Genomic DNA, 18,317 nt, shown 5'->3' on the forward strand with positions numbered 1-18,317 from the left:
GGACGGACGATGACAACATGGAATAATGTAGGGTGCTATGCACAGACTTAACACTAACTGTAACAGGAGTAACGGGTGAACAGTTGTTCTCCGATGGGGAGGAGGAGGGAGAGATGGTATTCCAGCTACAAATACCCTGCCCAATGAAAGTGGTAGAAAAGCTGGTGCCGATACGCACACAAGTGGTGAAATGGGGGAGCAGACACAGACGAGGATCTCAAAAAGGTTCCAGAGAGACTATGGACCAAAGGACCCCATGATGTAGGAGTATTAAAAAGAGCAGGGGCTGTGAAGATAAAGTTAAAAGAAGGGGCGCTGCTGCTCCGAGAAAAGTAATAGCCATTGTCCAGAGAAGCAGATGAGGGGATATACTTGATCCTACACGCGCTGTGGTAGCATGGTATAATACAGAAATCCACATCGCCGTGCAAAACGGCGATATACCTGATCAATCAAAGGGTACAAGACTTAGGCCCTCTAAATGATGAAGCAGAGTTTCCCCTGGTATCGAACCTCGCTACAATATTGTGCAACATTCCAACAAAGGCAAAGCACTTCTTTTCCATCTCACTACACACAGCATTAACATATCACCGAACCCGATTTGAACATACTAGGTTGCCCCAGTGGTATTGCGAATCACCTAGCATTTTCAACAGAGTGATACTAATGGATCTGCACAATTTACAAATGTCAAGCACAGTGATACAATTGGCCTCATCGAGTTGGGTGGCATCCCTTAAATGCAGCAATAATGGCGTTACGCCGTGTTTAAGGGTCTGTCCGATCACAAGTCTGGCATGTTAACCCCAAGCTCAGAGCTGGGGGTAATCCCGCTGGGGAAAAGGCCCATTTTCAGTGTAATTACCGCCAGCAGTATTACAGCACAGTAATTGCGCCGATAATTCACCATTGGGTCCAATGGGGAATGGAGAGTAACGGTTAGCGCCAGACGGGTGGGCGCTAACACAAATAAAGTTAGGCGGTTTCCCAGTTGGGATACTCCCCCCACCCCCCCCCCCCAACTCATGATGAGGCCCAATATGTTGACGATTTGTTAGTGTACAGCGAGACTGAGGAACAGTGTAGGGCTGATTCGGTGCATCTCTTAACACTACCAGCAGACAAGGGGTACAAGGTGGATAAGGCAAACCTACAATACTGCCAGGAGGAGGTTGTGAACTGTTGGCAGAATCATGTGCACTACCATTTGGGAAACCTACACACAAGTAAGACTACATGTGTAAGTACAATTTCACCTTTGGTACAAGCCTGTACTACACAGTAATGTGGTAGCAGTAGCGGAGCAGCCAGACTTTATCTTAAGGGTAAAGTGAGCAGTAGAACAGGTTACACAAAAAACCAACAATTACAGTGATTCAAGCAAACACTTACTCTAGGTTTCTTGGTAAATGAATATACATTTATTTACGTAGTCAGTTTGAAAACATTACACTAGCAAGAGCAGCTCAATATCACAAACTAATAAACCACAAATACACAGCCGATAAGTAAATGAACAAGTTTAGCTCCCCTGAAGAGGCACTTCAGATACTTTCAAATGGGGTAAAAAGGCAGCACAAATACTTGCATAGGCAGGGCAAAGGGTTTCAGTTAACTACAACCAGCATTTCTTCTCATATGCCTGGGCCAAAGTCAATGGTTCAGAGTCTTTTTATAGGATAGCACAGTTCTGGTAGATAACGGTTAAGTCTTCGTCACAGAGTTTAGAAGAATCTGGCTAGGCGAAATGTTTGACAAATGTTTATGGAAGGACAAGCCTTCGAAGTTGAGAAAGTTTCCACAAACTTTCGTAATGGCCGAAAAGATTTCCTGGACCGCGTCCGCACAGTACCTTTGTATTGAAGAAGAGCTGTAGCTGAGGCAGTTGTTCCTGGCAGTTCGAGCAGATCTCGCTGTTTCTGAGCTTCAATCGTGGGGACAAGAAGGACGACGTCGGGAGGATTTTGCACTGCCCAGAGATGAGGCCAAAAGCTTAGCAAGACATTGGTTTAAGGTGTGAGTGCCTTAAAGTCCACGAGCTGGTTTCCTTCCCACTGGCTATCCGGTTTTCAACAACACTCTGATGAAAATTCGACCAGATGGGGACAGTGTCCAGGTGGCTTGCGAGTTGGTTGTTCCCAGCAAACTCAAGGGAAGAAGTTAACCTTGAAGGGCTTGTCTGTCCATGGAGTTTCAGGCAATTCGGGCCTGCAGCAGGGCTTCACCAGTCGTCCAGGAGTTGCAGAAGTCCTCTTCCTTCAGCTCGTCTTCGGCTCTTTCGTTCCAGTGGTCGACTCTGCTTTCCAAGTCCCAGAGACCTGCTCTTTGCAGTTTTCCCCCATTCATTTCAGCCTGGCTGTCAGTCAGCAATGAAGCCCGCCAAAGGCCAACGGACAAAGGGACCAATCATGATTTGGCGAGCAGAGACAAACACAAGAAGGTCCTTTCCTAAAAGAAATGGTGAAAAAAGATGACCGGAGTCTGTTTTTACAGATAGGTCTGGGGCACCATATTGAAAAACATGGCCGACCCGATTTTTAGCTACCGTTGTTCGCGGTCGAGAAAAATCATGGTAGTGTGACCTAAACCACTGCCACTAGCCATTTAAAGTAATAAAGGGTAACATTTTACTGTTACATGAGTGTTTTGACTCAGGGGAAGCTAGGCAACCCCTCCAGCACTCTATAGGAAGATAGTGTGTGCTGGGTCAGTAAATTTAAAGAGAATAGTAAAGTCAATTTAACTTTACATGCTCTGGGAGATAGTAGTCAGTCCCAGAGAAGGTATTTAAACCTTGGGAAGTCTGAAATACATCCCTGTGCCACTGCACTGAAGGTGCTGTGTGGCACACAAGAAAAATATGATGCCTATGGAGTTGTTTTAAAACTCCATAAACAAAGAACCCAAAAGTAAAACACACATTAAAATACATGGACGAGTGGGAAAAAAGGCTCACACTCTTCCCAGGTAAAACAAATCAAATCCTAAAAATCCAGCAAAGTTTCTGGGGGTCTCAAAGGTAAGGGAAATTAGCAAATATTGAGAAGTCTCCCTAACATGAACTTGAGGCAAATCATTTCCATCGAAGGACGCAGGATAACACAGGAAAGGATGGAGGCAATTCACCTGACTGCATGTCCACGCACGTTAAAAGAGATGCAACATTTCCTGGGGTTATGTAATTACTGCAGGGCATGGGTTTTTGACTACTCTACATTTACAAAACCCTTACTGCAGGTCCTTAAAGAGGCAAGGAGCAAAGGGAAATAACATGGACAGCAGAAATGATTGAGAATTTCACTGAATCGAAATAAGCATTGGTACATGTGCCAGAGTTGGCCACACTTAACTACAAAGAGAAATTCTACTTGTTCTCACACTCACACTCACTATGGCTCAGTGATGACAGCGGTCCTCACGCAAAAGAAGCCGCAGGTACACAAAACCTTGGCTTATTATAGTGGTGGCCTAGACCCAGTCATGCAGGGACATTTCCCCTGCGAACAAGCGATTGCTTGGGAACATTCACGCATACTACTCAGCCACACCAAAACCAGTTTGTGGATTAGGACCAGACAGTCCCAGCTCACATCCTGGCAGCAAACAAACATGACCCTCCAGTAGCCCACCAAAAGCTTCTGCTTTCCCGGGCACTGGAAGTCCTCATAAGGATTTTCCTGGCCTCTCAGGCCTGGAAGAAGGCTAAAGATGGCAAAAGGACAAGTGAAAAATCTTGTGGCACTGCCATGTTTGACCAGTAGCCAAACGTGGTAAACGCAGTAAAGCAAAAACAAAAAGTTCCAAAAAGTGGGAAAAAAAGTCACTGCTACCACCAGCTTATCCTTTTAGCACACCTAGAGTAACCAAAAAAATCCTCTGCGTGTTAGTCTAGGGCAAAACAAAAATGCACCCCATTCTACTGCAGTGTAAGCTGCATTGTACAATTATAAAAAGTTACCACATGTTAAGTAGTAACACACTAACAGGACTAAGGGAAACAAAGTTTCCCAGTACTGACAGCCTGAAGGACATGTCGTTTTCCACATGACATTTGGGCAAAAGCAGTTTGTAAAAGGTACAGGTCAGATTCAAAAATAAAAGCAAAACGTTTGGAGGTTCCATAAAGATGGAAGGAAAGGAGCAGTAAAGATAAATCTTTCCCAACAGTTCTTGCCTGGCGTGCGCTCCTTTTTTGGACTACTTCTACTGCCCCTTAATACATAAACAACAAAACAATGAGTGTCCTGGGATAAGGGAGGACAACACATATCTATATTTAGGCATTGCCTGTTCCATGAGGGAGAGAAGGCGGGGTCACCTGCGTGGGATCCTGCTTGCCCGGTCCCCTATGAGGTGTTAAGCAGAGCGGTCTCACCTAGTGCAAAGAGGGGGTCTCCCCCTTGGGGAGAGGGGATGAATTCCCTGGTGGATTCTAAGTATATAACCCTATTAGAATCTAGAATCACCTCTGGCCAACCCCTCCCAACCACCAGACCAATGAGTAAAGCATATATATATATATATATATATATATATATATATATATATATATATATATATATTTATTACACAGCCACAGTTATGGTTCAGTTGCTGTTTCCAGAGGAAGAGCACTTTTTGGGTGGCTTATAGCTCTGCTTCACTTGGACGAATCCTCACCAAACTTTGCAAAAATGTATATGGGCCACTCTGAATTTCTTTGCAAACTTTCGAGATGTTTGGTCCAGGGACCATAGACTGAATGGGTGAAAACGTTGCGCACGGCTACAGGCCAAACCACTGGACGGATTTCAACCAAATTTATGGCAGGGGCTTGGTCGCGAAAGCATGCTTTTGTAAATTTTGTGACAATCCATCCAGTAGTTCCCTTAAAAACGATCAAAAAAGTATGTCTCCACAAATTAGTGATATCTATGTCTGCTCCGCGGTCACACTTCCCTGTTCGCTCCGTGGAGAAGATTGCAATTGGCTATTCCGTGGCGTGCTGGCCGTGACCATGTTGCGCTTTCACTGATTGGTTGTGGCACAGCGTGAAGTGCGTCTTAATCTTTCGATACGTCCGCCATGTTTCATTTGTTTTCTGTTGAACGCGGACATCGCTGCTAATATACCTAAACGAAGAAGACACCAATGCACTTGTTACACTTATGGAACACTGTTTCAAAGGGTGAGCGTTAATGAGACTTGGTAGTAGAAAGTGAAACATTGAAGTATTCTTGTTAGCACTGTCGTACGATACAGTGAAACTTGCTACTCATTGTACGAAATGAACTTACTACGTCCATTTTACAACACAAACAACATTACTGCGGTCAGACTGGCGGGAATCTGAGGCAGCCACCTGCTCTATTTGGTACACACAGCAGTTCCGCGCGTGTACGGGAGTAGCGGTTCTCATGAATGGCCGCTGATATGTTGTTGCAAAATGAGAATGTATTTGCATTCGCAGTGAAGGCCACTTCATTTTCGGTTTGAAATACGAGGTCAGTACGGCCGCATATTTGTCGACAGCCATAAGGGTCAATTGTTTTTTAACCGTGAGGTCCAGGGAAAGAGCAGAAAGAATGTAGGGAGTAACAGTTAGAAAAACATATCGTTTGATAAGGTTATGCTTCAAAAACGTTTGCACCAACCATGATATATTAGTTACACTACTGTCTGACTGCAGCTAACGCAATGGAGCCGGTCCACATCATGCAAGTGTATTTTTCCCGCCTATATACCCAATTGACATTAAATTTTACTTTAGGGGGAAAAAATATTTTTTCCGACTGCATTACAAGGTTTACGTGCCGTTGATTTTTTTTTCCCCCATTATGGACATTGCACATTGTCGCTGTTTGCAGAGTGCCGGTACATTTCCCCAAATTAAATTATTATTCAGTAGTAAAATTATGTGTTACAACTGTTTTGTGCCGAGGTTGCGTATTGATATACATTTCATTTACGCTTTTCCCCTGAGATACTTCCTTTCCTATTGCGATTGTCACGGATTACAGCTGCAGAGTTCCGCCTTTTTTAACCATCAAATGCAACTGTCAATTACCGGTTGTCTGTTGGTCATATTGCACATTGTCGCCGTTTGTAGGGTGCCAGTACATTTCCCCAAATTAAATTATTCTTTACTAATAATAATACTGCAACTGTTCATTACCGCTTGTCTGTGCGTTATAATTCAGTGGGATGATCGTGTTGGACCTCTGTGTCCGTACGCTGCTGTCGCAATAAAAAGTAACATTCCATCCTTTCTGGTGGTGTAGATCACAGTGCTTGACGTCGTCTTGCACATCAATGTGGGAGGAAAACGACTACTGTGGCGGCAACGCTCACTTTCTTTGTGTGAAAGAAACCAACGTGCCCATTACCATTTTCATTGTCGACGAAAGACAGAAACAAACTACTTGTATGTAAATGTGCATAGGGCAATCATTTCGCACAGTTCATTGTGAAACACAACTACATTACTAATTGGTTAGGGCGATGATTTTCCTCAGTTTATTGTGAAATAAAACTACTGTACTAATTTTGAAATGTCAGGGCAAGACGCGGTATTCCCCCCATTCCAGTGCATCCTTACCCGACATCTCCTCTGTCATTATGGGATATTATTGCCAAAAACCCATTTGCCATAACACTACATTTACCCACCATCATACACTTACCCCCTTCACCCTGACAAAACCCCACATGGTTTTTCCATGATTCCCCAGAAAAACTACAATTCCTATAATCCCTCCACAAGAAGGAGTGCTGCCTTCTTGCTGGGCCTGTGAGTTCAGGAAGGCTGCAGTATGGAGAGGAAACTGATTCCAGGCAGCCAAACCAGGGGCAGCTAGAAACTACCTGGAAGCACCCAAGCCAGAGCTCCCCCCCTGGGCACAAAACTAAAGCCCAGGCCTTTGAGGGGCAGATGATAAGACCCTGACCTCATGGGCATCTCATTAAGGCCCACTGCAACTCCCAAAATCGTCAAAGGACCAAAAAGGAGGAACTAGAGAAAAGGGAGCCAAACCAAATGTTGCATTCTGGGACTGGAAGTCCAAAGAAATTTATTCGGCGAACTTTGAGAGGGGTCTGCGCCTGACTGAGGGAGACCAATCGGTGAATTTTAAGAGGGGTCCGAGCCCGACTGAGGGAGACCCATCTGTGAAATAATGCAATTTGAAGCTAGGGGGAAGGAACCCCTACAGAAGACTGCATTGCGTTTCAAGGATGCCAGCGACCCTACCGGGTAAACAGAGTTGGGGAGGTGAGGCCAAGCCTATGGCAGTAACCTTGACTCAGAAATTTCGAACTCCAAAGGCCAGAATGGAATGTACACAGCTGGGGAGTTGGGGAGTGACATGAAATGCCAGTGTGTGTAAAGCAAAGATAAAAGCTGAAACAATATATTGCATAATTGAAGGCTGCAACATGTGGATGAGATGCGAAGGAAGGTAGACCTGCAGTGAATGTAAGCTGTGAAATCAGTGATACTGAGTTGCGGAGTGGTCCGGCGAAAGGAAGTAGCCCATTCGAATGCCTCTGTGAAAGGTGAAGTGAAAGGTGAATGTTGAACTTTTTGTGCCTTTTCATATCAAACAAAGTAAAAGTAAAAAGACATGCACATTGGAAAGTCTTTGACATTTAAGAAAAGGTCCGAACCCGCCTGAGGGAGACCAAAAGCGTGACTGCAGAAAAAGGTCTGAGCCCGACTAAGGGAGACCAAATATGTGATAAGTTAGGGGAAGGGAACCCCTGAAAGTGCTGTCTTTGAAGGGTCCGAGCCTGACTGAGGGAGACCTATTGTAAACTTGTGCTTGAGAGGTCCGAGCCCGGCAGAGAGAGGCCCATTATAAACTGTGAACCTGCAAACGTATGAACTTTAAACTCTTGAAGAGAAGGAACTTTGTTTTGGTGTACCAAAGGCATTCGGCAACTAAGAGACTATGTGGAAAAGGGACTTTACTGCAGAAGGCCCTGGCCTATGTCCTGAACTGCATCCTCGTGCCAGACAAGCCATAGTGTGTTCCAAAGCTCAAGTACACAACCTTAAACAGTGCTGAAAATGTGGGAAAGGGAACCTCACTATTCAGTCATCCTGATATATTACTTTTTGAACACTATTTTTCTTTGCATACACCATTTTCCCGCACATATTTGTTATAGCGTCAGGGCAGGCAATAGGTTTTGTTAGTGTAGGCCATTTTGATTTGACAGACACTAAGGGATAATGTTATTTATCATTTGATGGTCAAGCATGCTCCCATCTTATGGGGCCAGATAGGTTTTTTCTAACCCATACTGTTCAATAAACACCCTTGAACTGTGCATCATTTGTGTGTCTATCTTCACTATTCCTTGCATGGGGTAGGACAATGAGAGAAATGTAGGGGAGGAGGGTATAAACCACTTTGCCTTACTGAATAGGGTGTCGAGATAGTTGTTGGTTATGAGGTTGGTGAGGTTTGTTGTGTGAGCGACTGCTGAGTAGGCGTTAATAATCATAACACGGTGGATGTGAAAAGTAGGCACGAGTTGCAGAGTTGTGCCAGGGATATTGATGTGATTCACCTGGATAGCTGTCCGAGGCTGCTTTGGGCTTGAGCTATGTGATCCCAGAGATGCATGGTGATGTCCACCAGGGAGAGTAACTAACCAGTGGCTCTTTCCAGGCCCCAACAGGAATTGCCATTTTCTTTGTCTGCCCCACAGGACAAAACATGAATTGCACTAAGTTTGCTTTTCGCTTCAGATGCACGGGGGAGGGAAGTCTGGTGATAGAACAGTTAAGAAAGCAAAGGAAGGGCAGGGGCTAAGCAGGTGGGTTTGGAAGAGGTCACATGACCTAAATCCACAGGTACCGGCTAACCAATTGTAAAAGAGTTGAAGACTGCTTAAGAAGTAAAAAGAGGGAAGGGGCAAAAGAGCAGCAAATCAAGAAGGGACAAGTAGATTAGCAGTGACTGGCAGCTGGCTGGGGCAGAGGTCACGTGACCAAGAGCCATTTGGTGGCCATCTGCGCTTTGGAGACAGCCGTTTGTTTAATAGTCATTTTGTGCTGATATTGTGTCAGTTGCAATTAGTCCATTAAAACATTACAACAACAAAAATAATCATTTGGGACGAGTTGAGTAGTGTTGAATATGAAGAGGAATTCTGATGCCCGAATTGGTCCCAGTTGATGTGCATTGCCCCTGCCTACTGAACACCATTCTGGTGGCAGTCTGCACGGTGCCAAAACTCTTGCAGTGCAGGAAGGGACGCCATGCAATACATAGGTGCCACATAGGCTCCTGGTGTCCATCTTCACATCCCACATATTGTAATCCCCACTTGCCTCATCCGTTAACCCTCTACAACGTATGCAGGGCTCTGCCGCTTCCTAGGGAGATTTGCACTGCATAAAATCCCAAACTACAAATGCATAACAATTGATGAAACATACGCACCTGGGGTGGCTTTCAGAACGCTGGATTCTATAAAGACTACATAAAATCCCAAACTACAAATGCATAACAATTGATGAAACATACATGCCTGGGGTTGCTTTCAAAGCGCTGGATTCCCAAACTACAAATGCATAACAATTGATGAAACATACATACCTGGGGCGGCTTTCAGAACGCTGGAGTCTTCATTTCTGGTCACCAATGAGGCTGTGAAGACGGCTCCATCTACAGGAAGTGTATCTGATCCCAGGGAGGGCAACGCATCAGATGAACAATGCCCAGTAGGACACAGTGGTGTGAAATTGTGCTCCTGACCGGCAAATGGGTCATCGGGAGACACTGGTTCTAGCTGATCGTCTTGATCTACATCATACCCAACTGGTACCACTGGTTCTAGCTCGCAGTTCTGCTCATCAGGGTATAATGGTTCTAGTTTGCAGCTCAGTTCTTGACTCGGTTCATCAGAAAACCTGCTCTGACGTACTTGCATCTCTTCTTGCTCCTGGTCATCAGGACAGAGTGGTTCGAGCTTTTGGCTCAAACTGAGGTTCTGTTTATCTGGGAACATGTCTTTAATGCACTGGTTGTGTTGCTGGTCATCTACATTGGGGAGGACTGGTTGCATGCACTGGTCCCATTGTTGGCTGCGCTCATCAGTGAACACGGTTTGTGCACACAGAATGCGTTGGTGCTGGCCACTGGTCATTCCTGGTTGTACACAATGGTCCTCTTGCTCTCCTACTTCCGGAGGAAATACCGGCTGAAGGGACAATCCCATCTCCCCTGGAAATGTGCTGACATTACTGTCTCTGCTTCTTACTGGACTGGGAATCTCAACTGAAGCTACATTATCCTTCAAGTAGTTCTCGGCCCTTGTTAGCCACATTTGTTTCATGAGCTCGGCAACCTTAACGGGCATGCCCGCCATGGTATTCTGTAAGTGATCAATTTTTTCTTCAAGACGCTGTAGTGTGGCTAAGGAGACCATGTTTGGTACTTCCGAAACAGCAGGCACAGATTCATGGATCCACAAAGCACCTGCGTTCCTGCTGGATGCCGCCAGAATATTGCATTTGCCTGCTAACAAGCTGTGTGCTTCATGCGCTTGATCATTTTTGGGGTCATGGTCCTGACAGGATATTTTCAATATGGTGTCCGGCATTGATAAATTCAAACCCTCTACCTGCCTTCCCTTGCCCAGAGCTGAGCCTTTAGGTTCTCTGAGGCTCCAGGGCTGCGAGATTCGGTCTGACTTGCAGAGGCTTCAGGCTGCGAGAGCTGGCCTGGCTCGCAGAGGCTCCAGGCTGAGAGAGCTGGCCCGGCTTGCAGAGGCTCCAGGCTGAGAGAGCTGGCCCGGCTTGCAGAGGCTCCAGGCTGAGAGAGCTGGTCCGGCTTGCAGAGGCTCCAGACTGAGAGAGCTGGTCCGGCTTGCAGAGGCTCCAGGCTGCGAGAGCTGGTCAGGGTTCCAGACGATCAACGCGAGGAACAGCGATTTGCCTTGGATCTTGTAGCAGTGTAGTTAAAACCCTTCTGCCTGGTGGTGTTGCTCTTGGAGGCCCAGATAAGTACTCTAATTATATATTTTCTTTTCCCCCGACACAGATTTTTGATTGTCCAAGTTGCTGTCCAAGTCGCAGGAATCTAAAAAGAGGAAACATTGAAAAGAAGGTTTATAACCAAACTGCCAGAGTAAATAGGTCCAAATGCTATGGTATGTCCCCTTCCCATGAACCCTCTTTTCCATATGTATCCATTCAATAAATAAAAATGAGTTGCCTTAAATAGAGCATGCACTGTGACAAATCCAGGGAATCCTCCCCAGGGGGGAGTCACCCCCTTTGGGACTAGGGAGGGGAGCCTACTATGCAATACCCTCCCTAGTGGAGGGAAAGTGGTATCCTAATGATGTGAGCCCCTCCACCCCTATGGAGACATGGGATGACAATCTGGACGAGCATAGTTGTGTTTGGAAGAACAAGGCTCCTACTGTAAGTAAGTGAGGGGAGGGAAACCGAAATAATAACAGTAAAGAAACTGACGTTAGGACCTGGCATGTCATTACAGGAGGAACTTTGAACAGCGTGGAAGACGTCATCATTCATGTGTCCTGATTAGCCCTATGTGGAATCTGAGTGAGTACCTTCGTGACAATTTGATTGTTTTGTTCATAGGTACACAATCGCAAGAGCATCGCATTTCCACTAAAGGTTAGTGCAAGTTGGTTTATTGGTGTTTAGTTAAAAAGAGAGGAGCAATCGGGTCCTTAAATGTAACCCTATAGGTGTTTATAGGTAAAATTGCGGAATTTGAATATCAGAACAGTGAACATGCCCAGAGGATGGACTTGTAATACGAAACGCGTTGGCAAGATTTGGCAGAGTTAAAAGTAACATCAAAAGACTGGCTCCCATGATTGAATTATTTTATGTCTGGCGAATTACAGGGCAAAGCACTAATAGTGTAGTTGTGAACACCAAAGGAAATTGAGTTTAATGAATAATGTATTTTTTTTTTTTAAGTATCGCTGTACTCTGTGTGTAGTTACACATTTATTTTTGTTTGGAGTAGAAAGCTAATCCCTGGGAAGAAGAGCAATTGTTCATGAGAAAGGCCTTTCTGTTGAATTTGAACTTTTTGTGTTGAACTAGTACATTTGATCACTTGGGAAAGTCAAGAACTTGTTGTTCGTGAGAAGAGCCTTTTTGTTGTATTTGAACTCTTGTGTTGAACTTGAACATTTGAGCACTTGGAAAAATCAAGAACACCCTTTGTAGAGTTTTAGAGTGTGAGGGCCAGAATAGGATTACATACACAGGATGGATATTTTGTTTGGAATTCTTGACACTGGAGAGACTCAGTAGTTTTGGTTTGAGGTAGGGAAATTCCTCTTAGAATAGGGATCGTGAGGCATTTTCCAACACCACTTATAATAAAAGTTTATAACAACAAATATGTCACCTCTCTGTCTGTGTTTCATTTCTAGCACCTCACATATGGTGTCAGGCGTGGGATTCTGTCTCAGTTGATACAAACTTGGGAACCCATCAGAATCTTAAGATTAAATCCTCCATATAAATCCTTAGATGATTGTGACAATAAAACGTTTACAGAGAGGAATTTATAATTGATGTTTCAACAGATGAGATAATGTTTAATAACAATAAATATTAAATGTCCCATTCCTGTTGAATATCACGGCTTTTACATCAGGGACGCACTCTAGTAAATACCTTGAGATTATCAGACTGTGCAGTAAATCCAACAGCAAAATCAACCTTTTTATTAAAACCCATAAGGATCTTCCGCCAATAGGCTCTTTGGGAATTACGCCAAGTTTGAAAAGACTGTTGAGAATTCCTACAGAAAGAAACCAAATAATAGAAGAATAAAATCCAGGCGTACCATATACCCAGATAGTTCAAGAGGGGGTAGAAATATCTCCAGAGATAGAAGATTTTTTTTTCTTTTCTTAGAATATCAAATAGAAAGAAGAGATACTCAGATTTCAGAAAGGGAGATCGGCTTCTCTGAAGAAAGTTTTGTTGAAGACATTGTGAGCAATCCTGCCCTGAGTATTACAATGAATACCATAGAGGACCTATTAACTCAATTAACAGCCCCCTAAATCAGGCAGGAACTAGATTTAAAGCTGGGTTGGAACAAATTATTAAAGCGCAACATAGACCCATCTTACCCCCCGTGGTATTACAGCCCGATAAAGGGGAGGAGTTACGATTGGTGTTAATTAACTGAGAGGTTGGCGCAGCAGTTTCACTGGGGAATGGGGGGTCTGGTGATTTAAAAACCTGTTATCTAGGACCCTCGCTCAAATTCATACCAACTTTTAAATCCCTTAGGCACAGCAACATTTGATGAAATAAAACAAGGCCTACTTTAGAAGGTGGAACAAACAGACAATTCTTATAAACAAAAGGTGAGGGAAATTAAGTTAAACCCCAGGGATCAATAGAAATAGGGGCCCCAGTGCAGAATGACATCTCTTTGTGGCTTGAAAAGAAAACATTATTGCCTTACTTATTCAATCTCGCTTTGGAGCCGTTGTTGGCCTACATACGTGGGGAACGGGGCATTAGGGGTCTGAGGTTTGGTCATAAAGAAATTAAAGTTCTTTCATGTGCAGATGATATGGTGGTGGTTCTCGCGAATCCCGAACGGGGTAGTGTAGTTCTGAAGAGCATTTTTCATAAGGTGAGTAATTTATCGGGACATAAGATTAATTGGGATAAAACTGAAGAATTTCCGATTACTAAGGACTTGTGTAAGGGATAATTTTTCTGATTGGAATTGTAGATGGACTGAAGTATTTGGGTGTTTACCTGACCAGGGATGTTTAAAAAATGGTGGCATTCAATGTGGGGAAAATAGTAGCTAATTTAAGAAAAGATATTAGGAGGTGGGAGCGTTTGCCGATGGGGATTTGGGCTAAAATCAATATAATCAAGGTGACTCTTTTACCGAAAGTGCTTTATGTCATGCAGTCCTTTTCAAAAAACAAAATGATTGCTGCTATTGACCGAGTTTTTCAAAAATGTCTGTGGGGGAGAAGAAGAGGCTGAAGATTTTGAAGTTTATTTTGATGCGCAGTACTAAATGTGTCGGTTTTGGGTAACCAGATTTGGAACAATACTATAAAGGGTTTCATCTGAAGAAAGCAGCACACTATTTGACAGTGGGGAATGAGTCGGAGCCCTTTTGGATGTTGATTGAAAGAAATAAAATGTATGGATTTAAGTTGAGTACTGTTGCTTCAATGGGGAGACTACCTGGGAGGGATAGTAAGCTACCAACTATTGCTGTAACGAGGCAAGTTTTGATTTGGTGGTTGAGTATTTTTCATGGGAATATGTATCTCAATTACGGAGCCTCTATTTGGCTTAATCCAAGCTTACAGATTGCCAATAAACTCATAGATTGGAGGAGTGGGGTCTCAAAAGGGATTTTGTGTATTGGGGATGTGATACGGGATGGCTGTATGTTAACATTTGAGGAGTTTCAAAGGATGTTTCATTTACCCAAGAGGGAAATGAATAGATTAGTGACATGGAAAGTGCCATTAAGTGAGAGGTTGGCTATGCTGATGAGGCCATTAGAGGAGGTGCCATCGGATAGTAAGATTCTCATGTCATCACCATGGATGGTGAGCACATATATTAACTTCATGCCAGTGAATTCTGCAATTGTTGATTCTGGGAAGAGAGTATTGGAGAAGTGGAAAGAGGAATTGAGATGTGAGATTACAGAGAAGGAATGGGAAATTATGTGGGGTATGAGATATAGAAGCAAGTTGGATCTCAAGTTGCGACTAATTCACCTGAAAATATTGGGGCGTTTGTATTGGACACTGTTACGTGTGTGTAAGTTGGGACTAGCTGACAATGATTTGCATTGGGGGTGTGGGAAGAAGAAAGGGACTCCAATTCATATGTTGTGGTATTGTTCTCGTGTGTTGGACTTCTTGGTAGGAATATTAGATAGGCTAGATGCGATATTGTCCATAAGTATTCCTAGGATGCCTTTGCAGGTGTTGCTTTTGTCAGGTAAGGGACGATGCAAGGTTGCTCGAAGATATGGGTAGTGGATTGATAAGGTGCGGTAAAGCAGATGTTGATGGTATGGAAGACAAGGAAAAAGCGTAATGAATTGGATAAATGATGTGTTGATATTGTCTGAATTTGAAAGGGTGATGTTTCAAAGACAAGGCAAGGAAGATAAATATCTAACTCTTTGGTCACCATTTAATGAATTGTATGGTGAATGAGTATCTGAAAACTGTTTAAATGTATAGGTTTTAATGAATTGGTAGTGAGCACGAGTGTTGATCTGGGGTCCCTCACCTCCCCTTTTTTTTGTGTTCAGTCTTAGTGTCTTTGTATTTGTTCAGTGGTTGGGTTTTGTGTGCGAGGGGATTATGATTAGGTATATATGCATAGAAGGAGTAACTGAAGCTATCTGAAATATAGTAATTCTTCATACATTGAATTGATTTTAATATATTTACCTATGTAATGCGGAGTGATGAGAAATGTACTCTGTTGGACTTTTGGTAATGTATTGTTGAGATATTTGAAATTATTCAAATAAATATTGGAAGAAAAAAAAAAAGAAAAGAAAGCAGCAGAGGTGAGAAATCCTCACACAAGAGCAATATATGAATTTCCTACCACCCTATTTACAAAGAGCCATTTTACAATTGAATAAACCCAGCCTGGAAATAAATATCGAAACAGCTAAAAATGATGCTGAAGCCAATCGGCACTTAAGAATAATCCATCGAGGGAGAAGAGTAAAAATACTCAAAAGGGTTTTCCCCATCCACTATATCCCCTAGAGGATAGAAAAATCACACGGGATAGAAATCAAGACAGCTTTTCCAAAACAGGAATAAAAGAACCTATGAAAGATGGAGAAAAGTTATAACAGTAGATAAAGAAAATGGGAAAATAAGAATTGAAGGTCTACCCTTTAGATCAACCCCAACAGCAGGTTTCTCTTCTGGACAAACTGGGCATCTGGCCAAACAGTGCCCTTTAAATAAAAAGTGGAACGTATGTAAATTGGTTATATGACTGGGAGGGAATGGGAAGAAATGAACTTCCCTGAAGAACCACCTCTAGAAAACCAAAGTAACTACTTTTGTAGAGTAACCCCTTTTAAAGCTCACAAACCTGCAATTAATAATGGGATCCAGTTAAAGCTTTCATTGACTCTGGCAGTAGACAAACAGCAGTTAGGGCTGACCTGATTCAGACCGGAGGGTTAAAAAGAAGAACACCAGTAAGAATATCTTGTGTTCACGGGGAAGAAGAAATACATCACCAGATCCCAGTGACAATTCAGGTTCCGTGTGAGACCACCCAAATTATACTATGTCCTAAGAGAATAAGCAACAGCGCAGCAGCAAAATGTACAAACTTGGATAAGAGGAAAAGGATTCAGGCCATTCCAATATGGCCAGAGCTGGACCTACAAATCAGAAGCCCATCTTTGAAGAATGCTCCAACAATTCAGGTAAGAACATGAGGAATGGGCAAGGTTTCCACTAGATATGCACATTCACCAATGGGCAATCACACACAAGACAGACATGCTAACGCTGTGTTGGCCAACTAATATGGCAGGCCTGACAAATTGCTAAATACTAGGTCCACCTACACAGGATGTGTACTGGGTCTGCTGTGTGCAGGAAACTGGGCTAAGCCAGTTTAAATCCCCAAAGGGCATGCACGGCTGAGCACAGGGTGAGGCCATGAAAGCACAACAGCCATTTAAACCATTTAAGCCTGCCTCATGGTCCCCGCACACAAAGGGAGGAGCCAAAACAAAATGCCAAAGAGTAGGCGTGTGGGAGCCAGCCAATCCACTCCTTCCAACACTGAGCGGGAATGGACAGAGAAAGTCTGCATTCCAAGGGAGCTGCTGACTCGCCGGCTTTATGAGTGCCATTGGTAAAATGTCTTGTGTATGTGCTGTGGTGTCGCGCAAAGCGCAATCTGCACAGGTGAAGGAGTAGTGTGTTAGAGGGGAACATGGCAATTTTAATGTTTTTTTTAATATAGTTTCATTACTAAAGTTTAGACGCTTGCAGTATCACAAACACTGGATGTACCGCTCTGGTTTTGTCACTTGTGGGGAGATCACACTCTGGACTCTTCAGCTTCTCCAATTGTTTTTAGGGTGCACACATTTGTTATGAGAGGTGGCATGCGGATGCACCTTAAATTGGTTTGTTTGTTGTGGTCTCTGAAATTGTCACCATTCTTCGGTCTTCACAATATTGTTCATTTTTATTTTTTCCCCTTCCCTCTATTGCCATCTATGGTTTGTTCTGATTCATGTTCATCCATGCCTGAATAATACAATCTTGTGCAGGCTTTCCAATTGTTGGGAAGAAATGTGTTTTCACACAACCTTTATTTTGTGTTGCTAGATTGTATCACTTTTTTAATTCTTGTCCTTATATACTGTCACAATTCCTTCGGTGAATACTGATATGATGTTTCTTATGTTCGTTTATTTACTATGGGTCCCATGACATATTGTTTGCATGCATAACATCACCCATTATTGTTACTTATATCATAACAGCCCTGAAGAGGGACTTTGTTCGAAACATGTGTAGGCTGTCATATATCAAATAAAATATACTGTAAATCAAAATGTGCATACTGGTATCATCCGCCTACCAAATCTTGGAAGGCTGACACGCTTTTCTGTTTTAAGTCCATCAGGGAATCTGACCTCATGGTAATAATACAAAAAAAAAACCAGGCCTCCCCCTGATGATCCCTTGAATTATCGTCCTATCTCTAACTCTCCCTTTCTTCTTAGGATTCTTGACAGGGTTGCTTACATGCAGGTGCTAGCTCACCTGAGAGACACTGACATTCTGAATAAAAGACAATCTGGCTTCAAAAAAAGCATGAACGGAGACTGCATTACTGGATTTAAAATCTACACTTCTCCGCCACATGGACCAAGGGAACACCAGCATGCTGATGCTGCTGGATCTATCCGCCGCCTTCGACCTGATACACCATACGGTTTTGGTCTCCAGGTTGAGGGACGTGGCAGGTTTCTCTGAGTCAGCTGACTGTTGGGTTAAATCCTTCCTCTGAGAGCGTCAGTGGAGAGTGAGCAGTGATTTGGCAGATGCTAATGCCCTGGAACTGACCCAGGGAGTCCCACAGGGAGCTTGCCTGTTCCCATTCGTCTATATCATCTTTACGGTGCCTTTTCTAGATTTCTTGGACATCAACAGCATAGAATTTACAAACTATGCTGATGACACCCTTTGTATCATCCCTATCACAGGCGCCTTCTGTAACGATGAAATAAACCTTAACAGGATCTATGATCTCATTC

General features: G+C 43.5%; 1 protein-coding gene across 1 annotated transcript in view; it reads right to left on the reverse strand.

Annotated features, from left to right (window-relative positions):
- The window catches only part of LOC138565712 (uncharacterized), an 88,160-nt gene that overhangs the window by 60,521 nt on the left and 9,322 nt on the right, over positions 1-18,317 (reverse strand). The window contains exon 2 of the mRNA XM_069642999.1: positions 9,591-11,075. Coding sequence (XP_069499100.1) covers positions 9,591-10,596 — 1,006 coding nt within the window. The 5' untranslated portion in view covers positions 10,597-11,075. The remainder of the gene's footprint in view (positions 1-9,590; positions 11,076-18,317) is intronic.

The sequence above is a fragment of the Ambystoma mexicanum genome, chromosome 1p (genome assembly GCF_040938575.1).
Source record: "Ambystoma mexicanum isolate Mex_15411 chromosome 1p, UKY_AmexF1_1, whole genome shotgun sequence".
In the NCBI taxonomy this organism is placed as follows: domain Eukaryota; kingdom Metazoa; phylum Chordata; class Amphibia; order Caudata; family Ambystomatidae; genus Ambystoma; species Ambystoma mexicanum.